This window comes from Phocoena phocoena, chromosome 5, assembly GCF_963924675.1.
Source record: "Phocoena phocoena chromosome 5, mPhoPho1.1, whole genome shotgun sequence".
Classification (NCBI taxonomy): Eukaryota; Metazoa; Chordata; class Mammalia; order Artiodactyla; family Phocoenidae; genus Phocoena; species Phocoena phocoena.
In genome coordinates this window covers 24,571,338-24,597,527 of record NC_089223.1, presented here as the reverse complement: position 1 = coordinate 24,597,527, position 26,190 = coordinate 24,571,338, and the positions used below count along the sequence as shown (strand labels likewise).

General features: G+C 35.0%; 1 protein-coding gene across 1 annotated transcript in view; it reads right to left on the bottom strand.

Annotated features, from left to right (window-relative positions):
- ABCE1 (ATP binding cassette subfamily E member 1) overlaps positions 1-26,190 on the bottom strand; it is a 41,147-nt gene that overhangs the window by 12,333 nt on the left and 2,624 nt on the right. Inside the window, exons 2-14 of the mRNA XM_065877570.1 lie at positions 23,111-23,244; positions 22,014-22,099; positions 19,142-19,239; positions 18,022-18,139; positions 17,522-17,659; positions 17,292-17,361; positions 16,977-17,073; positions 15,976-16,065; positions 5,462-5,583; positions 2,636-2,857; positions 1,566-1,625; positions 1,408-1,466; positions 22-132 (exon numbers count right to left, since the gene is read on the bottom strand). Coding sequence (XP_065733642.1) covers positions 22-132; positions 1,408-1,466; positions 1,566-1,625; positions 2,636-2,857; positions 5,462-5,583; positions 15,976-16,065; positions 16,977-17,073; positions 17,292-17,361; positions 17,522-17,659; positions 18,022-18,139; positions 19,142-19,239; positions 22,014-22,099; positions 23,111-23,213 — 1,374 coding nt within the window. The 5' untranslated portion in view covers positions 23,214-23,244. The remainder of the gene's footprint in view (positions 1-21; positions 133-1,407; positions 1,467-1,565; positions 1,626-2,635; positions 2,858-5,461; positions 5,584-15,975; positions 16,066-16,976; positions 17,074-17,291; positions 17,362-17,521; positions 17,660-18,021; positions 18,140-19,141; positions 19,240-22,013; positions 22,100-23,110; positions 23,245-26,190) is intronic.

Sequence of the window (26,190 nt, the reverse complement as noted above, 5' to 3'; positions counted from 1 at the left end):
ACAAAAATTATTTTAGAGTACCTCTTGATCGATGATGTTTTCAATTTGCAGAGGCTTCATTACATCAGTTACAAATTGTGGATGAGTGTAAGCATCTCTGATCTTTTCATGTAGTAGCTGGCGAACACTTCCCTTATTTAATGGAAAAATGGAATTATTTAATGGAAAAGTATAGTATTTAATGGAAAAGTATTGAAATTTTATTTCAGTATAGAACTACTCTAATTATGAATCTTGAGAAAGTTAAGCTACACAGCAAAAGTGTATCAATTTGCCACCAGCAGATATCGATAGTATTTTGATGCTTATCCATCAGCTATGACATGTTTTGAGACTTTAAAAATTAAAAACCCACCATGTCCAAGTTAAAAAAAAACCAAAATCTTAAAATTTGAAAGTAGTAAATGATAAATGTTTCAGGGGAGAAATCATTAGAGACTAGGAATACTTCTAAAGGTCAATATGGGTATCAAGTAATCTTAGGCAATCTGTCAGCTAACACAAAATGCACGATAATATGACAGGGATGAATTTAAGATGCCTTTTAACTTGTTATTTGAGAAGAGGGCTGAGTTTGAGAACTTAAAAGCTAAGCTTATAGAAAGCATCAATGATAAAATTTTCATTGTAAGCCACGCCATCTCAAATATTCCCAACATGAGTGAGTACTGAGCATAGATACTGTAGTTAATAAGTTCATTACAACACCTGCAGAAATCAAAGGAGCTTAATTTCATGTTTTAAGGCTCATCCATATTGTAACATGTATGTGTTTTATTTCTTTTTATGGCAGAATAACAGTGGCTCTACCATTTTTCATTCCCACCAGCAACGTACAAGGTTCTAATTTCTCTGCATCCTCAGCAATACTTGTTATTGTCTTTCTGCTTTAAGTCATTCTAATGGATGTTATGTGGTCTCTCAATGTGGTTTTGATTTGCATTTCCCTAATGACTAAGGATGCTGTGCATCTTTTCATGTGTTTATTGGCTATCTGTATATTTTCTTTGGAAAAATGTCTATTCAAATCCTTTGCCCATTTAAAAATTGAGCTGTAAGAGTTCTTTATATATATTGGATACGAGTATCTTATTAAATATATGATTTGCAAATAATTTCTCCAGTCCTGTGGGTAACTTTTCACTTTCTTGATGTCATTTGCAGCACCAAAACACATTAAGTTTTTGAAGATTTATTTTGGAAAAAGATGCCAAACAGACTTTAAAAGAGCTTCCTAGTAGTGGAAATGAATAAAGAACTGTATAGTCCTAAGATCTTCCTTAGCCACCTTATTACACCTGTACAGAAACTCATTTGGAGAAAATTTTTGATATAGTATAAGACTAATGCTCTAGGTATATATACATATAAACTCTTCTCCAATAACAAAGTAACAGAATAACTCACGGTTGATTTGGGACTGATTTTCTGTGGCTTATAACTGACATTTAAAACTGGTACTTCCCCTGCAAAGTAATACAAATAAATAAGACACTGAAAACGGCCCAGATCTTTAAAGTTTACTATGTGGAACAGAGTAAAAAGACTCAATATTACAACAGTACCTCCTTCATCAGGTTTAAGTCTCCCAGCAAGCATTCTGATAAACGTCGTTTTACCAGTACCTGGCAACACAACAAACAAAAAATTGACTTGAAAGATGCTTCACATTTACAGTAAATCACTAATGTACTACCGGGTTTTAACTGAGAAATTAGTTTTGAACAAATACACTGACACTACTGAATTCTGAAGGTTATATAGAAAAATACTTGAACTTTCATGATTCATCTCTCAAGTATCATTCTAAACTAATTAGGAGGAATATAGACTATTTAAAGTTTATGATGGCCATTTTAACAAACGGTGGTCTATAAAGTCTTGGGTTAGTTCTTGAAAGACTTATTTAGCTAAAACATCAATGCACACAATTTATTGTTAAGACAGGACAATAATTGTTATGGTTGATACCATCATCATAAAGGCCAGTTACATGAAATATTTAATTGCAACCAAGCTCAAAATTCCTGTTAACTAAAAACTGATACATTGCAACAATCTTCATAAAATATTTTTCTTCTACAGTTTTGTAAGCTGTAAGTACACAATTCAAATCTTTTTCTAAAAATCATGAAAGCAATACCAGATATTTGGCACTCAAATTCATCTCATAACTATATTTATGACGATAATCTATTACTAAAATGTGTTGGTAATACAACTATTTACAAAGTTAGATTAGCCTAAATTTAAATTAAGAAAGGTTCCAAGTGGAGGAATGCAAGGAAAACATTTTAAACTAGACTGCTTCAGAACTACCAATTTATCCTTTCCTTCCTAGTCAGTTTCTAAGATGAATAAGTGCTATTCATATCAATTTATACATAGAAAAACCAGCTTAGAAAAAATCTTATTCTCACTGAAGGTTATGAAAACAAAATAAGAAATATGAACTCGATTAAATGACAGATTAAATCATATGTTGTCACAAAATGTGAACTACACTGAGAAATGTAGTAATTCAATCCAGCTCCCAGACCTATAACTGAGTCAAAGTTTTTCACGGAGTAATTAACAGTCAGTTACTGGATAAACAGAACAAACTTCCGAATATCACAAAATAAGGAAAACTTACCATTTTCACCCAACATCACCATGATTTCAGAATCTGTAAACTCTCCAGCTACAATTGCTAGCTCAAACTCTCCCATCTTTTTCTTCATTCCAGGATATTTATACATACACATCTTTTTAACTTCTTCTTCATTTGCTGTCTCAGCTACTTTAAAAACAAGTGATGCATCTCTGAATCTCAAGTTTTCTGTTGGAACGTAGCCATCCAAAAAAATGTTTATGCCTGTTGGAAAGTCATTGAAATAAATTAGTAAAGATCACTTAAACCCTAAACTTTTCCCACAAAAATAAATGATCATATAAAAGCCAAAACCCTAGGCTCTCTTGTGAGCAATCTATGCATAGATTTAAATTTCTGTGGATTTATAGCATGCAGTGTGACAACAGTGTTTCATGTACCTAATGCCAAGTTTAAGTAATTCATGTATGCCTATATACACAAAGCATAACTTTTCATTATTACGTTGATTTTTATAAGATTTTTTCCATCAGATTTCATGTGAAAGCCTATGATGCCATTTCTTCTGTATTTTAAAATAAAAAATTGTAATTTTTCTCTACAAAATGACAAGTAGGTAAAATGGAATATTTTCAGATTGACATAAAATAAACTAAAATAGTTTGAGCAATAATTTTTTAAAGATGATTTAAGTTACGAATATTCATTTTCATGGGAGACATAACCATACGTTCAAGTTATGATTTACTGCATTTGTTTTCAGATTAACTTCGCAGGTTTGAAAGAAATTTATAATAACAAACTAATTTCGTTAACCTTTTTTTTTGGCTTCACTGTACAAAAACACCATTATCTAAACAGATTTTAATAACTGAAAGTAAACTAACATACTGTGCATGAAAATTCCTCCATACTGAAGTTGTTAAGAACCACAATGGCAGGTGCACAGAAATGGAAAAGTGGATTATTTGGGAAACAGTGAAAAGATCTGTTTTTAAAGTGTTTACTATTTATAAGAGAAGGACAGTAGGTGAAGTTTCAGAAGGTCTTGAAAGAAAGTCTAAGGATATTATTCATGTCATCTGCAATTAAGAACCACATCTAGGCCTTTTCAGCCTAGAACACAGGTGTTCAACAAATATTTATTGACAGAATAAGTAGATGTTTATTCTGCCCAAATTAGCATTTTTATATCTTAAACTATTTAAAAATTACAAATGTGGAGTTAAAAAGATTAAAACCAAAAATTAAATAAAAATATAAACTTGAAGGAAACTTAGTGGCCATTTAGTCCACATGCCTAATTCACCAGGTAAGAAAATGAAAGCTCAGAGAAGTGACTGTGGAAAAAACACTAACAAGTCAGCTTTATACATTAATACTGCAATGTCTCTCTTGCCAATTTAAAAATGAGTTCAAGCAAAAATTCCTTTACAGTTTATAAAGAGCTTTTACATATAATTTGTTAATTTCAGTATATTAAAGGAAAGCAGAAAGATTAAGTGCAGTTTGTTACTTGAATTGTTTTAACAGATAGGGTACATTAAAAACCTCACCAGGAACTACTTCTTGGCATAGGCTTTAGACATGGCATCTATAAATGGAATTATGAAAAGTGACTGCCAGGTACCCATGTCATTATCATCAATGCGATTCTAGAACTACTTTAGGCAGAGTAGGCATTCAATAAATACTTGCTAACTGAGGAGAATAAAACATTAATTGCTTCTGATATCATCTCTTAAGACTACTGGAAAGAAAACTGGGAAATCTCACAAATTTTCCCTTAAAATACCTACCTACCTCAAATGTATAGATAGGGACATGAGAGCAATTCCTTCCCCACATCTTAAACTGTTTATACACTTTTTATAAATTAAAAAAGATACCACCGCCTTTTTATGCAGAGTATGATGCAATATAATTTCTTTCTCCAAAAGTTTCTTAGGTAACTCAAAAGCAATCTCTTTGAAGAGACAGTTTTAAAAAAAAAAAAAAAAAAAAAAAGACCCTGTTCAACCTAGGGAGCTGTAAGGCTACATGAATACTTAATCTTGTAGAATATGGTATTTTTTCAAGATATGGACTAAGTAGTCCTTTTAGGTGTTCTAGATTGCCAGCTTAAGGCATAGCTGGAGAGAAGAAATGTAAAAAAGTAAAAATAGAAATGAGGAAGCAATTAAGAAAGAAATTAAAAGGAAGGTGTATGAGGTAGAGCGCACTGATTCTGTTTCAAGAGCCACATAGTGGTAGGCTAGTTTTTACTTTTGCCTAACTTGCTTAGGGAAGAGACATGGAAAAGAGACCAGAGAGTCCCTCTTTCCTGAAAGTAGAAGGAATAAGTGAAAATACACTTACTAAGCTATTTTATTAGAATTTTAGTCACTTACTAGACTATAATATACTTAACTATCTTATTAGAGTTTTGTATAGTCTTAGTTTCACAAACTTAGGATACAGATTACAGATAAATTTGAAACATGAAAACAAGATGAGCCCTAAATCAATTTTAAGAGTTTTCCTACTGGTACTGGCCCGTCAAGATAAAGCTGAACATGACAAGCAGTACAGTGATGCTGCAGAGGCCAAAATATAAAAGAAACTTTTAATGTAGCAAATAAAGAGTGAAATTGATAGAGCATTTTTACCCACAACAAAAACTTCTACAAAAAGACATAGGTTATGTTTAACAACTGATGTATATAACCTTATATATGTATATTCTATTGTGAGATTAAATTCCTTAAGGCCAGAGTTTTGGATAAGTAATATAACAGCAACACTTAACTACTTAGTATCAACAGCAATACATTTTCTAAGCATTAGAGTGAAAGAGAATACAGCATTGTGAAAAGTTTTTCAAGTTACCTTCTCTTACACTAAAAGGCATAGTGACAACACCATAAGCACTTGGTACGCCATATAAACAGCAGATGAAGTCAGAGAGATAGTCTAATACACTTAGATCATGCTCCACCACAATGATATATCTGAAAAACAATATAGATTTTTATTTTAAAATGTACTATAATATATATAATTACAATATTTAATTATAATGAAAACTTTTACATAGTTTTTTTAAAAACTACAGTGTAAATTTCAGGAAGACATATATTTTTAAAAAATTAACCATACACTGGACAAGAGCTGACTCCAAGTTTCTGTATACCAACTGAGCTGTGTGAAGATAAGAAGGCCCCCATGTTCAGAATCTGAAAGGCTGGAGGAAAAGCTTTTTCTTCCTGTACGCTAGCTGTGTGGATGAAAGGCTCTTGGTGCTCCAGCCAGGAGTCAGGGCTCTGCCTCTGAGGTAGGAGAGCCAACTTCAGGACACTGGTCAACAAGAGACCTCCCAGCTCCATATAATATTAAACGGTGGAAATATCCCAGAGACCTCCATCTTAACACCAGCACCCAGCTTCACTCAACGACCAGCAAGCCACAGTGCTGGACAACCTATGCCAAACAACTAGCAAAACAGGAACACAACCCCACCCATTAGCAGAGAGGCTGCCTAAAATCATAATAAGGCCACAGACACCCCAAAACACACCACCAGACGTGAACCTGCCCACTAGAGAGACAAGATCCAGCCTCATCCAGCACAACACAGGCACTAGTCCCCTCCACCAGGAAGCCTACACAACCCGCTGAAACAACCTTAGTCACTGGAGACAGACATCAAAAACAACGGGAACTACAAACCTGCAGCCTGCAAAAAGGAGACCCCAAACACAGTAAGATAAGCAAAATGAGAAGACAGAAAAACACACAGCAGATGAAGGAGCAAGATAAAAACCCACCAGACCTAACAAATGAAGAGGAAATAGGCAATCTACCTGAAAAAGAATTCAGAATAATGATAGTAAGGATGATCCAAAATCTTGGAAGTAGAATGGACAAAATGCAAGAAACAGTTAACAAGGACCTACAAGAACTAAAGATGAAACAAGCAACGATGAACAATGCAATAAATGAAATTAAAATCACTCTAGATAGGATCAATAGCAGAATAACTGAGGCAGAAGAACGGATAAGTGACCTGGAAGATAAAGTAGTGGAAATAACTACTGCAGAGCAGAATAAAGAAAAAAGAATGAAAAGAACTGAGGACAGTCTCAGAGACCTCTGGGACAACATGAAACGCACCAACATTCGAATTATAGGGGTTCCAGAAGAAGAAGAAAGAAAGAAAGGAACTGAGAAAATATTTGAAGAGATTATAGTTGAAAACTTCCCTAATATGGGAAAGGAAATAGTTAATCAAGTCCAGGAAGCACAGAGGGTCCCATACAGGATAAATACAAGGAGAAACACGCCAAGACACATATTAATCAAACTGTCAAAAATTAAATACAAAGAAAGCATATTAAAAGCAGCAAGGGAAAAACAACAAATAACACACAAGGGAATCCCCATAAGGTTAACAGCTGATCTCTCAGCAGAAACCCTACAAGCCAGAAGGGAGTGGCAGGACATACTGAAAGTGATGAAGGAGAATAGCCTGAAACCAAGACTACTCTACCCAGCAAGGATCTCATTCACATTTGATGGAGAAATTAAAACCTTTACAGACAAGCAAAAGCTGAGAGAGTTCAGCACCACCAAACCAGCTTTACAACAAATGCTAAAGGAACTTCTCTAGACACGAAACACAAGAGAAGGAAATGACCTATAGTAGCGAACCCAAAACAATATATAAAATGGAAATAGGAACATACATATCAATAATTACCTTAAATGTAAATGGACTAAATGCTCCCACCAAAAGACACAGATTGGCTGAATGGATACAAAAACAAGACCCTTATATATGCTGTCTACAAGAGACCCACTTCAGAACTAGAGACACATACAGACTGAAAGTAAGGGGATGGAAAAAGATATTCCATGCAAATGGAAACCAAAAGAAAGCTGGAGTAGCAATTCTCATATCAGACAAAATAGACTTTAAAATAAGGACTATTAAAAGGGACAAAGAAGGACACTACATAATGATCAAGGGATCGATCCAAGAAGAAGATATAACAATTGTAAATATTTATGCACCCAACATAGGAGCACCTCAATACATAAGGCAAATACTAACAACCATAAAAGGGGAGATCAACAGTAACACATTCATAGTAGGGGACTTTAACACCCCACTTTCACCCATGGACAGATCATCCAAAATGAAAATAAATAAGGAAACACAAGCTTTAAATGATACATTAAACAAGATGGACTTAATTGATATTTATAGGACACTCCATCCAAAAACAACAGAATACACATTTTTCTCAAGTGCTCATGGAACATTCTCCAGGATAGATCATATCTTGGGTCACAAATCAAGCCTTGGTAAATTTAAGAAAACTGAAATTGTATCAAGTATCTTTTCCGACCACAACGCCATGAGACTAGATATCAATTACAGGAAAAGATCTGTAAAAAATACAAACACATGGAGGCTAAACAATACACTACTTAATAATGAAGTGATCACTGAAGAAATCAAAGAGGAAATAAAAAAATACCTAGAAACAAATGACAATGGAGACACAACGACCCAAAACCTATGGGATGCAGCAAAAGCAGTTCTAAGGGGGAGGTTTATAGCAATACAAGCCCACCTTAAGAAGCAGGAAACATCTCGAACAAACAACCTAACCTTGCACCTCAAGCAATTAGAGAAAGAAGAACAAAAAAACCCCAAAGCTAGCAGAAGGAAAGAAATCATAAAAATCAGATCAGAAATAAATGAAAAAGAAATGAAGGAAACAATAGCAAAGATCAATAAAACTAAAAGCTGGTTCTTTGAGAAGATAAACAAAATAGATAAACCACTAGCCAGACTCATCAAGAAAAAAAGGGAGAAGACTCAAATCAATAGAATTAGAAATGAAAAAGGAGAAGTAACAACTGACACTGCAGAAATAAAAAAAATCATGAGAGATTACTACAAGCAACTCTATGCCAATAAAATGGACAATCTGGAAGAAATGGACAGATTCTTAGAAATGCACAACCTGCCAAGACTGAATCAGGAAGAAATAGAAAATATGAACAGACCAATCACAAGCACTGAAATTGAAACTGTGATTAAAAACCTTCCAACAAACAAAAGCCCAGGACCAGATGGCTTCACAGGTGAATTCTATCAAACGTTTAGAGAAGAGCTAACACCTATCCTTCTCAAACTCTTCCAAAATATAGCAGAGGGAGGAACACTCCCAAATTCCTTCTACGAAGCCACCATCACCTTGATACCAAAACCAGACAAGGATGTCACAAAGAAAGAAAACTACAGGCCAATATCACTGATGAACATAGATGCAAAAATCCTCAACAAAATACTAGCAAACAGAATCCAACAGCACATTAAAAGGATCATACACCATGATCAAGTGGGGTTTATTCCAGGAATGTAAGGATTCTTCAATATACGCAAATCTATCAATGTGATAAACCATATTAACAAATTGAAGGAGAAAAACCATATCATCTCAATAGATGCAGAGAAAGCTTTCGACAAAATTCAACACCCATTTATGATAAAAACCCTCCAGAAAGTAGGCATAGAGGGAACTTTCCTAAACATAATAAAAGCCATATATGACAAGCCCACAGCAAACATCATCCTCAATGGTGAAAAACTGAAAGCATTTCCACTAAGATCAGGAACAAGACAAGGTTGCCCACTCTCACCACTCTTATTCAACATAGTTTGGGAAGTTTTAGCCACAGCAATCAGAGAAGAAAAGGAAATAAAAGGAATCCAAATCGGAAAAGAAGAAGTAAAGCTGTCACTGTTTGCAGATGACATGATACTATACATAGAGAATACTAAAGATGCTACCAGAAAACTACTAGAGCTAATCAATGAATTTGGTAAAGTAGCAGGATACAAAATTAATGCACAGAAATCTCTGGCATTCCTATATACTAATGATGAAAAATCTGAAAGTGAAATCAAGAAAACACTCCCATTTACCATTGCAACAAAAAGAATAAAATATCTAGGAATAAACCTACCTAAGGATACGAAAGACCTGTATACAGAAAATTATAAGACACTGATGAAAGAAATTAAAGATGATACAAATAGATGGAGAGATATACCATGTTCTTGGATCGGAAGAATCAACATTGTGAAAATGACCCTACTACCCAAAGCAATCTACAGATTCAATGCAATCCCTATCAAACTACCACTGGCATTTTTCACAGAACTAGAACAAAAAATTTCGCAATTTGTATGGAAACACAAAAGACCCCGAATAGCCAAAGCAATCTTTAGAACGAAAAAAGGAGCTGGAGGAATAAGGCTGCCTGACTTCAGACTATATTACAAAGCAACAGTAATCAAGACAGTATGGTACTGGCACAAAAACAGAAAGATAGATCAGTGGAACAGGACAGAAAGCCCAGAGATAAACCCACGCACATATGGACACCTTATCTTTGATAAAGGAGGCAGGAATGTACATTGGAGAAAGGACAGCCTCTTCAATAAATGGTGCTGGGAAAACTGGACAGGTACATGTAAAAGTATGAGATTAGATCACTCCCTAACACCATACACAAAAATAAGCTCAAAATGGATTAAAGACCTAAATGTAAGGCCAGAAACTATCAAACTCTTAGAAGAAAACATAGGAAGAACACTCTATGACATAAATCACAGCAAGATCCTTTCTGACCCACCTCCTAGAGTAATGGAAATAAAAACAAAAATAAACAAATGGGACCTAATGAAACTTCAAAGCTTTTGCACAGCAAAGGAAACCATAACCAAGACCAAAAGACAACCCTCAGAATGGGAGAAAACATTTGCAAATGAAGCAACTGACAAAGGATTAATCTCCAAAATCTACAAGCAGCTCATGCAGCTCAATAACAAAAAAACAAACAACCCCATCCAAAAATGGGCAGAAGACCTAAATAGACATTTCTCCAAAGAAGATATACAGAACGCCAACAAACACATGAAAGAATGCTCAACATCATTAATCATTAGAGAAATGCAAATCAAAACTACAATGAGATATCATCTCACACCAGTCAGAATGGCCATCATCAAAAAATCTAGAAACAATAAATGCTGGAGAGGGTGTGGAGAAAAGGGGACACTCTTGCACTGCTGGTGGGAATGTGAATTGGTTCAGCCACTGTGGAGAACAGTATGGAGGTTCCTTAAAAAACTACAAATAGAATTACCGTATGACCCAGCAATCCCACTACTTGGCATATACCCTGAGAAAACCAAAATTCAAAGAGAGTCATGTACCAAAATGTTCATTGCAGCTCTATTTACAATAGCCAGGACATGGAAACAACCTAAGCGCCCATCATCGGATGAATGGATAAAGAAGATGTGGCACATATACACAATGGAATATTACTCAGCCTTAAAAAGAAATGAAATTGAGCTATTTGTAATGAGATGGATAGACCTAGAATCTGTCATACAGAGTGAAGTAAGTCAGAAAGAAAAAGACAAATACCGTATGCTAACACATATATATGGAATTTAAGGGAAAAAAATGTTATGAAGAACCTAGGGGTAAGATAGGAATAAAGACGCAGACCTACTGGAGAACGGACTTAAGGATATGGGGAGGGGGAAGGGTGAGTTTTGACAGGGCGAGAGAGAGTCATGGACATATACACACTAACAAACGTAGTAAGGTAGATAGCTGGGGGGAAGCAGCCGCAAGGCACAGGGATATTAGCTCGGTGCTTTGTGACAGCCTGGAAGGGTGGGATGGGGAGAGTGGGAGGGAGGGAGACGCAAGAGGGAAGACATATGGGAACATATGTATATGTATAGCTGATTCACTTTGTTGTAAAGCAGAAACTAACACACCATTGTAAAGCAATTATACCCCAATAAAGATGTTTAAAAAAAAAAAAATTAACCATAAAGACCATATTAAACTTAAGTTATAAAACATTTTCTTTAAGACTCATTATCAATGTTCATATTTCAAATTGTTTTCTTAAAAGAGTTAACATGAAATAGTGTATGAATAAATGAAATAAATGTTTTGTTAATAAAATAAACTTTAAAATAAACTTTACAAAGCAGAAACAATTATAATAGATTTAAATCAGACCTATTCTAACCTGTTTATTATGCTCCTCAACTTATGCATTAAACCCTTCTACTTGTCCTGTCTCATGCTAGCTGTAGTAAGGAAGGCACAGAGAATACAACAGAATCCTCAACCTGAGAATTTTCACTTCAGCTGTGGAGACAAGGAATAGATATGAAATACCAAAAAACACTACGTTAGCAAAAAGTTTTTACAGGTAATAAAAATCTAGTGACAGTAAGAAAGAAAATAGGTTAGTGTGTGTACTGGAGCACTTTATAAATGGGATGGGCTATAACATGACTTTTCAAGTGGTAAGAAAAATGTATTGCTAGTATAGAAACTATTAGGCAAATAATAATCATAAAGCTTTTACACATCTTATTCCTATTCAACTTAGCTCAAGATGTTCAAAAAGCAATGTCCTACAGACACCTAAAATTCTTTTTCTTTTTAAACATCTTTATTGGAGTATAATTGCTTTACAATGGTGTGTTAGTTTCTGCTTTATATAAAATTCTAATTTATCAGCTTCCTGTACAAATAAAAACCAGCCATATTTTTATTGATGGAATCACTACTCCCATAAAAAAAAAGACTCAATTTTATTTGCAATCATGTATTGTTTAAATTGTCAAGCATGTCTCATTCATTCTTTTCTTTCTCTATCTAGATTCTAATTCAGGCTGTCATTTCTATCAATATTGTTATAGGCTTTTAACAAACCTCATTTTCTTCAGGTCCCCAGATGTGGCTCTCAGTTCCAAATGAAACACATAACATCTTCAGACTTTCTTTTAAGACCTTCCAAAACTTTAGCTACTATAGATCTTCCTCAATTTATAAGGTTACACCTGATAAACCCATCGTAATTTGAAAATGCATTTAATATGCCTAATCTAACAAACATCATACTTAGCCTAGCCTACCCGAAATGTGCTCAGAACACTTATATTAGCCTACAGTTGGGCAAAATCATGTAACATAAAGCCTATTTTATAATAAAGTGTTGAGTATCTCATGTAATGTATTGAATACTGTACTGAAAGTGAAAAACAGAATGGTTGTAAGGGTACCAGCTGTTTACCCTCGTGCTCATGTGGCTGACTTGAAGCTGTGGCTTGCTGTCGTTGCCCAGCATCAGAAGACAATATCGTACTGCCTATCGCCAGACCGGGAAAATATCAAAATTCAAAATTTGAAATACAGTTTCTACTGAATGTGTATTGCTTTCACAATATTGTAAAGTCGAAAAATTGGTCAACTGAACCACAGCATCTGTATTTCTTTTATTTCATTTATATATAGGACACACTGAAAAATGGCTCTTTGCTTGTTTCCTGAATAATCTACCCTTCTATCCCTGTGTGTCCAAGGGTGGTCTATCATTTCAATGGTCTAAAATCCTCACCTGCTGAAATTCTACATAACCCTTTCATGGTTCACCTCCAATTCTACCTCCAGTAGGAACACCCTTCTTAATATGCAAATAAACTTTTGCCCACTGTTGAATGTGGTGAGCATCAATAAAAATGGCAAATCACCCAAGTGGGCCAATATTTATCCTGCCTTGGTATCTTTATTGGCAATGTTCCATTATCTGGAATAATTCTCTGCTTTTTTACCATTAAAATCTTCAAGGCCCAGTATAAGGCAGCATAGTTATTATCTAGTGGCTTTTAATGTGCTTTGAAAAGAAGAAAAAAATAAGTCACACCTCCTGCTTTCCCTACTTTCAAATGGAGCTTATGCAGAAGTCCAAAATGTTAAAAAAGATTTAGGAGAGCCACTCTAATTTTCTGACAGTTTGGGAAGAAACAATAATCTGCAACATGAGAAATGTATGCTATGAAAATTTACACCCTACACTTAATTTTGGGTTATCTGTTGGTTTTTAATCTTCCTCTCACATTACTGTTCCCCTCTCTAATCCATCCTCTATTTCTTGTTGTTTATCGGAGGATATGATCTTCAAAATCTTTTTACAGCATTAAAGACTGAATGTATGCCTTGATATGTTGTAGAATTTCAGGATGCAGATATACTTCCTGTAACTTTTTATTATCAGTCTATCACTACAAAGAGATTATTTTGACCCTATACCTATAAAAATGAGACCCAGCACATCTGAGAAAATCTAACAATCATTTTCTTCACTTTGTCAATCTAACCTGTTTTGGCATGTTATCCCTTTTACAACTATGGTTACTGCCCTCTCATAATATAGAATGTAGTGATTTGGCTGAATATTGAAATACATGTCACCTGGTTGTAAATTATTATCCTTTTAGCTTTTTCATTATGGTTAAAGCATTATATAGTATTAAAAAAATTATGTGTAAATGTAGATAATATCTATGGTATCCATTTCAGTAAAACAAAGGAATATAAAAATGTTTTATAAAAAGGTATTAGGATTGAGAACTACTGACTTGACTGCTTATGTATTCTTTAATTTACCTTATCCTGAAGTCCCTGAAAATTGGGACATTTTATAGTCTTACTTCCCCCAAAGAGGCTATCATAATGCCCTGGTCTATGTATGAAGTGAAAATTATGGTTACGCTTTGGCTCAACTAAGACTGTCTCTTTACCACTCATATTCCAAGTTTTACTTCAAGGTATCTACATGGATCATTTGCTCCTTGAATCTATGAAGTCAAGTTTTCCAATTCTGGAAAATACCCAGCCATGACCTTTTCATAGCTTTATTTTTCAGACTCCTATTAAGACATATGTAAATCATCTTCTCATTCTATTCTCTCTTATCCCATTCTCCATGTCTCTGAACCTCCCTTCTTTATTTCAATCTTATTCTCTCTCTGCTGTATTCTGGTAGCTTGCTCAGACCAACCTTTCAAGTTTCTCACACTCTTTTCTGTTGTACCTAACCTGTCTAATCTGTCCAGTGAGTTTTCAACGTCATGACTATACTTTTAATTTCTAGATTTGTTTGGGTTTTTTAAACATTTACCTGTTGCTTTTTTGTAGTATCATATTCTTAGTTTTAAATTATTTTAAATATTATTTTACAGTCTCTTTGAGAATGTCACTCGAAGTCCCTGAAAGTCTAAATCCTGCTGTTTGTTGTGTTTACTGACTCATTTGTAGACAGTTTCCTCCTATCATTTATAACCCTGGGCTTAAAGCTCTTGAGTCTTTACCTGTAGAAATCCTGTGTGACCAGGGTTGAGGGCATATGCTTCCAGAGTGGTTTTATATTTGCTTCATCTAGGTACCACAGAACTAAAGATTCTAGGGCCCTCTTGTTATGTTACTTTCTTAACATGGATGGTTCTGAGACTCCCCTGATCACATAAATTTCAATTCCATATCCATGTGAGCTGCCAATCCCTAAAGAGATCTGAAGGGGAGCCAGCCCTCCATTTTCAAGGATCTCAGTTAGTGACAGGTGTATGTTTCCTTGACATCCTCCTGTGTTTGCTCTTTTGCTGAGAAAGCAGTCGTTTGAGAGTCCCGGCATTTTGTGTGATAATTCAATACAAGGCCTTGCTTCTTGCCCACAAGTGGCTGTTAAAGCTCAAGAGTTACTACAGAGACAAGCAACGTCCCCTCAAGAAAGCCATCCTTGTTTTTCCCCTGTCATTTACAGTTCTCTCTTTGGTTTTTTGATCCCTAGGGATTTCTCTTGCTCTGTTGTAAGATCAGCTATGAATTAAATCAGCTACTAAAGAGAGGAACAGAAAAAAGCCCTGGGTTCTTGCCGTATCATAAATTGGAAACCTAGAAATAACTAGCTTTTCTGACCTTAAAACATCTTCACCTGCAAAATGGGAATACCACCTAAAGATTCTTACTTACAAGATTACTAAGGCACAAATGAGATAATGGATATAAAAACTCTGCAAACTACAAAAGCACCCTACAAATACAGGACGTCGTGATTACTTAACAGAAGTTTTTAAGACCTCCCTTGTGCTAAGACCTGGGAAACCGTAATTACTCTGTTCTAAAATTGTGTGTATGAGTGACATATCCATTTGAGGATCTGGTAAAAGTTAAGGATCTGCTTCCCAGAAATCCATACATATATGCCAAAATTTGCATATCACTACAGAGTATTCTGAGGCTCCCTGGAAACAGGTATGGTAGTAAATGGATCTTGCATTAAGAATCTCTTTTCTAGATAGAGGAAGGTAAGTTCAAGGGATAGCTCCAAAAACCAAGATGGAAAACACGCACACATATGTGACATTGATGGTCCCAGTGTTTAAACTTTAGAAATCTGTGAATGTCCTCAAACAAAACAGCACAGGCATATACCAAATCTGTACTTACCTATCTGGATTTATTAGAGATCGTATAGTAATAGCAGCCTTTAAACGCTGCTTGACATCTAGGTAACTAGAAGGTTCATCAAACATGAAACTATGAAAAAAAAAGCAAACATAAAAATTTGAAAGGCAAGTATGATAAAATTCTATCTTGCATGTTATTTTAAAGCACTGAGATACAGTTTCTGATTTAACAACAACAAAAATCCCCTTATAATAATGAGGAGCCCACCCCATAATGGTAAAAATTTCTGTATTCTGTTCAGAAGTAGAAGGAAGAAAATAAATTACGAAAGGCAGGACTGCATATCAAGTCTGGGGAGGGACTCCTAGATTCGGCTAACTTACAAACCGTTATCTCCTCATGAAAAATATTCTGATATATTCCGAAGTAATTCAGAGGGCTCTCTTAATTGGCTAAAGTCGGTTGCACTAAAGCAAACAGAGTTTTTGGAAAGGAGGGCTCTGCCCAGAATACTTAATGGAGAAAAACTAGCCTGCATTGGACGCCAGAGTAGAAGTATGGAAAAAGACGAGAGCAAAAACTATCTGGGAGAAGAGAGGCATTAAAAGGTAGAAAGGAAACTCGCCCTTTTCACTTCCTTCTTCTCTCTCACATGGCAAGCCACCCTGATTTAGGATAACCTAAAAAACCTGATTTTCCACTTGAGCTATGGAAAACCTTGCCGGCCTGGTAGGAGAGCTTCATCTTAAAAAAATGTCCTTCTTATGTATAAAGAGAGTTTACAAAATAAACAGCTGACTTCAGATTAAAGAGCTCCAGAACCCATAAGTTATAAGGTACTTACCTAAATGAAATTTTACCCCGATGGAATAACAGGGAAATGGGCAATGGATGCACAACTGCTTCAACATCTGACCTCAAAGTTAGAACATTAGATACTTTTCCTATTAATTTCTCTCAAACCACTGCTCTATTAGCAGCATTATAAACAAAAACTCTAAAGTAGAGATAAGATTTACAAAAAGTATAAAGTAACCTACATATCAGCTTTCTGTATACAAACGACAGCACAGGCAAATCTCTGCAACTCTCCTCCTGAAAGATCTTCAACATTGCGCTCTTTTAGATGGGTTAAATCTACAAAGAAGATAGAGGCATTGTGTTCAATGTTATTTTATTTTACCTCTTCAAGGTAAAATGTACATTGCAAATCATTCTCTGTTTGAATATTTCTGTTGAAAATACGACAACTACTAGAGATTTTTCCATTTATTTCAGTAATCCATATAAAGATACCTATCTTTATAAGTTAAGTTCAGGGCCTATTAAAACACATACACAAAATAAACACTTACCGAGCTGCTGACATACAATCGCTTGCGTCTTTGTTTCATCTTTTCGGTCCAAAATACACCCCACTGTCCCCTGCCATAATATATCAGAAATAGTATTATTTTCCTTCAATACTAAAATTCCCTCACTATTAAAAAGAGTCACAAAATAAAACAAGTTTACTTTGATTTATCTTTTATATGTCCACCAATATCTGTAATACCCACTAAATTTCTCCTAAAAAGCAACTGACCTTTGCAGCCTTGGGAATCTGGTCTACATACTGAGGTTTGATAATGGCTTTTAGGTCATCTTCAAGAATCTTGGTAAAGTAATTCTGCAATTCAGATCCACGGAAGTAAGTCAAAATTTCTTGCCAATCAGGTGGGTCCTAGAAATATATGTATAATTACCTGAATTTAATAATACAGTTGCAAAGAGGATGAATGTTATACAAAATAGAACACATAACCAAACAGAATACCTCTGCTTCTAAGATAATATTAGAGGTGGATTTAATTTCAAATCAAGAGAACACCAACTCATAACAGTTTACGAAAGCTCAGAATTATCAATTAAGCAGCATTAACAGATTTTACCTAAAAAGGAGTTTCATTTATAGTTTCTCAGCATTAATTCCACAAATAATCTTGAAAATAAGAACATTAAAAAATAAAATCACACATACTCTCTCCTTCATAGCCTCATAAAACTGAACCAAGATATTCATTTTTATAAGGTGGTAATACATACATCATATTTTCCAAGGTTTGGCTTTTGCTTTCCTGCTAAAATTTTTAAAGCAGTTGACTTTCCAATACCATTAGTTCCAACTAATCCCAAAACTTCACCTGGACGAGGAATGGGCAACCTGTCATAAGTGTACAAAAATAATAAGACAACTCAGACTTATGTAGAAAAAGTGACGTAATACCAGAATGATGTATTTTAATGCGCTTGCACTCCACACACATTCATTAATAAGACAAAAGAGATATATGCCAGATATTACTGGCTATTAGGAAAAAACAGCAGCCAAGATTAACTTAAACTGTTGTTAGGAATGCATCCATGACTAATATTACTCCAAATTTTATTTATTCAACTTTCACTCAAAGTCTATTCTAAAGTAACAATTTTTCTTTCCATATAAGGCTCAGTTTTAATGTATAATAAAATGGTTTGGTACAAAACTGCACAGCAGATGCAACCTCACACTGTCTTTCTTTTTTTTGGCCTGCCATTCACTTACAAGGAGAGAAGTGCCACATCAACCAGAAATATTCCACTTCATTCTCCCTGCTGCAGTAGGCCCCTTAAAGCTGGCAGGCTGAGAAATACCCTTTTATTAGTTAAATCTAGACTCCTAGATTGAAAATATTAGTGTTCAGCAGATTAAAAACCTCAAAGAATGCGTCATTAACAATATATGTCGAAGTCCAGAGTAATATTCTCTGTAGATTATGAGATTAATAGATAAATAAAATCAAGATGAGTTCCCTTAAAAGTATTCTGGGGATAAGGATATTATTAACAACAGTGATTCTCACCCCCAGCTGTATATCAGAATCACTGGGAGCCTTTTCAACTTACTAAGTCCAGACTGTACATCCAGAGATAAGATGTAATTCAACTGGGCTGAAATTACCTGGGCATTAGTAGTTTTAAAAAGACCCTCAGGTAATTTTAATGTTAGCTAGAATGAACCACTGACATATACAGTATGATTCTGCATGATGTTATAATACTATATTTTGCTTTAGTGGATGTAAAAGTTAATACCACTTTTTTTCCATTTTTGTTATTTCTCTGAAAATTCCAAATGGATTTACTCTTGACTGAAGTAAAGAAGAATGCTGACTTGGAAATATACCTGTGAAGCTTGAAGGCGTTGGCACAGTATCGATGTGTTGTTTCTTTTTCCAAGTTGCTTGGTAAATTGACAATTGATAAGGCACCAAAGGGGCACTTCTGTTATTTAAAGAATTAGTTTTCTGTTAATTTTTAGAAATATAGGCATGACTGAAATGAACAGATGAAGACATTTTTATAATTTATCTTCCAAAAGTGGGAGTTTCACATAGACGTAAAGTATTGTTTCATTTCCTATCCTTTGCTTAAAAAGGTTAAGTTCCTTGAAGGCAAGAATCATATCTAATAATTCTGTTTTCCCCCTAGTGACTGGTATAATCCTGGACATTTAATGTGTTTAATACTTACTGCAAAACCTTACAGAACTGGAGGCTTTTGTATGATAAGGTTAAGAGCAAGATAAAACACAGTTATTGAGCATACAGTTCCATATTCAGTCAATGAGAAACGCCTTCCCTTTATCTTCTTCTTCCTGTCTCTGTATGCTTCCATTTCTACCCTGTAAAGTCCTTTAAGGCCATGGATTGTACCTTTCTTGGTCTACTTATGTCCCAACAACAGCTAGCATAGTATTTGCACAGAGCAAGGACTAACGTCTTTCCATTGTGATTTGTAACCATCCCATACGAAAAAGATACTTCATATTCCAATTGAGAAAATTCACATTAAAAAAAAAAAAACCTCATAGAAAAACTTATTCAAACAATAAGTGACTATCAATCAGATAAATGCCCAAGGAACAAGAATGGCAAGAACTGGAAGGTGATTTAAGAGTGGTAACGTGGCTAGAAAAATTTCTCAGCAGTACAGATGACTATAAAGGTACAACCAGAATATAACCTCAGATTAGAAATCTGTTCAGCAGAACTGTTCAATGAGCTCAGGGGACTAATTCAAGTCTCTGTATATAAAGATTTCAGGGAATTCCCATTTCCTAAGTTACAAGAACACAGAGGTTTAAAAAACAACTCTTTGTTTTCTAGCAAAATAATCACCAACCTCTAAAAAAAATTATTAGTTCTTTACACGAGATTTTTTCTGCAAACGAAATTACCTCCATTTACAGTATCCTCTATTACTCCATCAATGTACATAAAATGCTTACAGGCTGCAAGTAATTTAAACTTCTCTTAATCTACAAAGAAAAAAATAGCCACATTGCTCATATATGTGGTGCATTACAAGTATCTTAGTGTTCAGGGGGTATACACTACCCGCCCCCCGCAAACAATTCATCACATCAGTTTCTTTTCAGCCACTGAAGTGCATACCCCAAATTCTGGAATCTCATTTTTTTATAGCAGTGAGGAAAGAAAATAAAATCGAATATATTGTTCAAAATAAGATTTCCACCACCCAAAACACTGGCAGGCAAATAATAAAAGATTAGTATTTGTTGGAAGAAATATCTCCTGCTTATATTTTAAAAACAAGAAAAAACACTTTCAGGTACCAAGCCTGGTACTTCTGGATACTTAACCGAGGATTCAAAAACCAATGTAAAATACACAAACCTTATTAGAAAAAATAACAGATGGTATCCATATTTTGGGAAATCTCCTTTCTAAAATATATTATCTGTAAATAAAAATAACTAATTTAAGAACTTTATACACTGGCTCCTAAATATCTTTTATGAACTAAAGTTGGAAATCCATCATTCTTTAGTAAAATGCCCTATTCAAACCATTCAGGATAACAAAAACTGAGGTATTTTGAAAAATTACACTATTGGGATAAATCCAACAATAGAAGAATGTATAACACAGCAAAAGCAGTACTTAAGGATTAGGTTAAATTAAAAAAATTTTTGGTTGTGTCCATTTTTATTTAAAAGTGTGAATTTAGGGGCTTCCCTAGTGGTGCAGTGGTTGAGAGTCCACCTGCCGATGCAGGGGACACAGGTTCATGCCCCGGTCCAGGAAGATCCTATATGCCGCGGAGCGGCTGGGCCCGTGAGTCATGACCGCTGAGCCTGCACGTCCGGAGCCTGTGCTCCGCAACGGGAGAGGCCACAACAGTGAGAGGCCCGTGTACCGCAAAAAAAAAAAAAAAAAGTGTGAATTTTAAATTAAACACAGGGACTTCCCTGGTGGCACAGTGGTTAAGACTCTGCACTCCCAATGCAGGAGGCCCAGGTTCGTTCCCTGGCCAGGGAACCGGACCCCACGTGCATGCCGCAACTAAGAGTTTGCATGCCACAACTAAGGAGCCCTTGAGCCACAACTAAGACCCAGCACAGCCAAATAAATAAATGAAATAAATAAATTTAAAAAATAAAATTAAACACAGACTTGAAAAAAATGTATGTAATATGACTCATATTTTTTATATTTCAAAAAAGTTCTGGTAAAGACTTGGAGAATGTCCTTCTCATAAAAGGGAGAAAAAAAATTAATTTTGGTTGGAAATGGCTTTACGAAGTTGCATACAGCAAAAATAACTTTTATTTATTTATTTATTTATTTTTTGCGGTATGCAGGCCTCTCACTGTTGTGGTCTCTCCCATTGCGGAGCACAGGCTCCGGATGCGCAGGCTCAGCGGCCATGGCTCACGGGCCCAGCCGCTCCGCGGCACGTGGGATCTTCCTGGACCGGGGAATGAACCCGCGTCCCCTGCATCGGCAGGCGGACTCCCAACCACTGCGCCACCAGGGAAGCCCTTATTATTAATTTTTAAGGATAACTGTTAAGTGGGGTGGTTAATTAATTGAAAAAGCAATAATAATATTGATATAAGAACACTATTTTTCTGAATTTGTATTCTTTATTCTATTTTTATATTTGGCTCTAAAATAGTTATAATGTACTCAGAATTTTCAGATTTCATTTTTAGGTTACAAATTTGATCCAATAAATAAAATATCACTTACTTTAATACAAATACCACAACCAATACAAAGAGTTTCAGAAATCCATGCTATTTTGCTCTGGGGGACAACCTCTATGCATAATTTTCCTGGCAAAGGAAAAGATAGAATTAAGTCATTTCTCCTGATGTTCTAATTTTCTGAACACTGTTATTTCGGCAATTCTGGTTCCAAATTTCCATATAGAATCAAGTTTTCAAAAAGAAAGGCCACAGAAAGAAATATAAATCAGTGCTTTGGATAGATTACTGAACTTAACTACTTATATGAATACTCTTGTCAGGCAAGGCAGAGATGACTCTAATATGCTTATTTGTTTAATCTACTACGGGAAGAAAATATGCTAATAAAAATACAGCGGATCCTAAAACAGCTTTACTTTTAAGCTGACTGACCTGAATATATAATCCATAAAATATGCCTTGAAAATGGTAATGTACACCAGATAAGGGAATGAAATGCGTTAGCTAAATCAGGGAAGCTTCCCAAAGGTATGTGGACATCTAATACACAAACAAAATTAAACCTGGCATTAGGGATATTAATAATGGAATTTCTGAATAGCACGGTAGACTGTAACACATGACATCTAAATTTCCTTTTAAGATTTAGTAAGCTTATACCTCACTAGTATATTTAAAGTAAAAATTATTTAGTTTAGCCCTTAAAGACGACCAGTAAGTCATCAATTCTGAATGGTCGTAAATTTATTTACTCTTGAAACTATAGCAAAACCTCATGAATAGTCATTCATATTAAGCTTTTTTTTTTTTTTTTTTTTTAAGGAGAATACTATCAAATATCAATACAAACATCTTGGCAGTCCTTTCTTCATGACTTAAAGTAACCATAGGATTTTGTAGGACAGTAAGAATCTCAGTAATTTGAACTCTGGTTTGATTTTGTATTCAATGAACTTAAACAGGATCATTTAGTCACAAAGCATTAAAAGAAATTTAGAAGAAAATCTGGTCTTATTTTTACATTTTAAAGAAACTAACGGGGGAGAAAAGTATATACTAAAGCCTAGAGAACCATAAAGACAGTGTATTCCTTTTAAAACCTTCTCTTATCCTTAAATGATCCACAGAACAGCTTACCCATTCGAACCACAGGGCAACTCTTTTTGCACTCCTGCCGACACTTCTTAGGTTTACATTTGTCATGATTGACAATAGCAATTCTTGTTAATTTATCCGCCATAATTCTAAGGATGTAACAATATCCAGTTCCTCTATTAAAGAAAAATTAACAAAATTATGGCATAGTCAATGCAATTAGTTAAGAGAAATAAGTCACAGGCATAAAAAGTTAGACAGGAGGAGATAAGTTATCACTATATTCAGATATTAATACCTGGAACTAGTTAAAAAAAACTAGTGAAAGCAATAAAATAATTTGGTAAGGCTGGAAAAACAAAATTTTACATATATTCCATTCATCAGAAGATTTATATAAAGAAGGAAAAAATACCACTTTCAACAGTCAGAAAAAAGAAAAGATCTAGGGATCAACTTAACAAGATATATATACATATGCACGGAAACTTTCAAAATACCACTGAAAGACACAAAAGACCTGAACAAGTAGAATGACATGCTCAGTTTTCACAATAAAGAATAGTCAATATCAGAGATTTCAACCTTCCCTGAATTTATATATTTAATCCAATCTCAAGGAGAAAAAAAAAACTGAATCAGACAAATCAAATCTAAAGCTCTTATACAAAAAGAAAAGTAGTAATAGCCAGGAAAATGGAAAAGAGCAAGGGGGAAGAGGGAACCTACACTTGACATATGAAAAAAATGATATAAGGCCTCAGAAATTGATGCTGATACCAGTGTATGAACACAGACCAATGAAACAGAATAGTAAGACTTGACATGAAAACATACATATGATAAAGGTGTTTACTTCCTCCCTCAAACTAAGCATCACTTCATGGCTTAGCCATCTGACTACAATGCACTACTGATGGAAATGGCAAATAATTATTAAGGGTGTAACCATCATGTTGGTCAACTGGAAAAAGTAAAAACTGCTTTACCTGGGAATTTACAATATGGCCATGATGAATTTTATGTTAACGGCACTGAAATGAAAAGGAGACCAAGTAACTATATGTATATACTCACTTTTGGAGCTTTTTAAAGTCTTGATATTTAACAGCACCATCAATTATGTAGTTGAGGTCAAAGTTAACTTAATCTTTTATACTACTGGGCTTAGTGACTGACAATAATTTTCTTAGAATGTGATTAAAGTAAGTAATTCGAAAAAGTGCCTTACTACTCCAGTTTATTCCAATATGTAATGAAAGAACCAGAAGCCAAAAGATTATTGACCAACAAAGACATTCTGTTGGCTTTTTCTATCATTGACTGTGATCCTCTATCTAGATTTTTCTTGACAGACTGCTTCCTCTTATAGAACTCTCCAGTCCTTCTCATAACCCCTCAATATCATTAGGCTTGGAGGGGAATAAAAGATCTTGCTCCTCAGTACCGCTCCCAGACGATTCTCTCTCCTCACTAAAAACAGCCACTTTTGCCTCTTAGGTCATCCACCCGCTTTAGTCATTTACCGACCATCAGATCACTCCCTCCCATTCTTTGAAATTTCGGGCCTTAGCTAATGTTCACTCTAACAACTCTTGTCATACATAACTCTTGGTGATTTTAATATGTTCATAGATGATCCTTCTATTAACAGCCTGTCATCTCAGTTCATTAACCTCTCTCCTCTAGTGATCTTGTCTTTCACCCTACCGTAGCCACTCATTCCTTTGGTCAAATCCTTCACCTTGTCATTACAAATAACTGCATTTTTTCCATAACCTACCTTTCAAATACCCCATTCTCCAACCACCATCCCTATCTTTTCAGTTCACTTCTCTCATACACAACAATCCAACAACCCCTTGAACTCCCCCATTCCTCAGACCTAACACTATCTCTCAATTCTACCACATTTCCACTGTCCTTCAGCCTTTTGTATCTTTGTATCTCTGTACCCACCTAAAATTCCGTTGTCAATCACTTACACCCTCATCTATAATCCTGGTTAAGCACAACTCTTCACCTGCACACATGCAGCAGAAAATGGGAAGAGAAAAAACAAAACCATGCTGACTAGTATCATCTCAAGTGAAACTATGCCAACCAGCAACCATACTATATGTATTTCCATAGCTAAGTCCCTTTGCAAACTAAAAGATATCTGCTAAGGAGAATGTTCCAACAATTCTCTCTCATGTCTTTCACATCATCAACTATTCTTTCCACTGGCTTATTCCCATAAGCATTCAAACACTACATTATCTGATCCCATCTTCCTCCATTGTTTCATTTCTCCTTCCTTTTATAGCGAGACTACGTAAAAGAGTTGCCTATAGTCAGTGTTTCAAATTTCTTTCTAGGTATTTTCTCTGGAATCCATTCCAGCCTTTAGTGCCCATCATTCTATCAAAACAACTTGTCAGGTTTTCACTGTTTTTCACGTGGCTAAAGCAAATGGTTGTCAATCTTTGCTTCAGGGTCTTGGCCTTTCTGCTCCCTCTGCCTATAATGCTATTTCCCCTAGTGAGTCACATGGTTCACTCCTTCAAGTCTTTAATGTTTATTCTCAGTGAGCCTTCTCTAGCTATATTACCAAAAAATATAAAACTCTCTTGTTTTATTCTTCTCCTTAGCTCTTTCTACTATATGACACAGTATATATTTCATATATATGTGCATATATGGTATATGTACATGTTTACTGTGTGTATGTATATATATATATGCATTTATATATTCTCTCTCTACACACAGACAATATTTTTCCCTCTCCAAGCAGAATGTACTCTATCATGAGTGCAGGAATTTTTGTCTGTCTGTTTATCCCAGTGTCTGGACCAGTGCCTACCACATAGTAGGAGCTCAAACATTTCCGTTGAATGAAATGAGAAAATGAATTTAGACATAGTAAATCATTTTCCTGTAGGTTATAACAACTTCAGGAGTCTTGCAAGTTACCAATATTTTACAGTGACAGTTATCCACTAAAGTATATTATTGGAAAAAAAAAATCACCCAAAAGGTGACTAAAATTTTATGTAATAAACAGTTACGCTGATAGGTTCACTTTACCCCTTTATAACCTTTAGAAATTGGTCCAGGCAGGCCTCCTAAAGATTAGA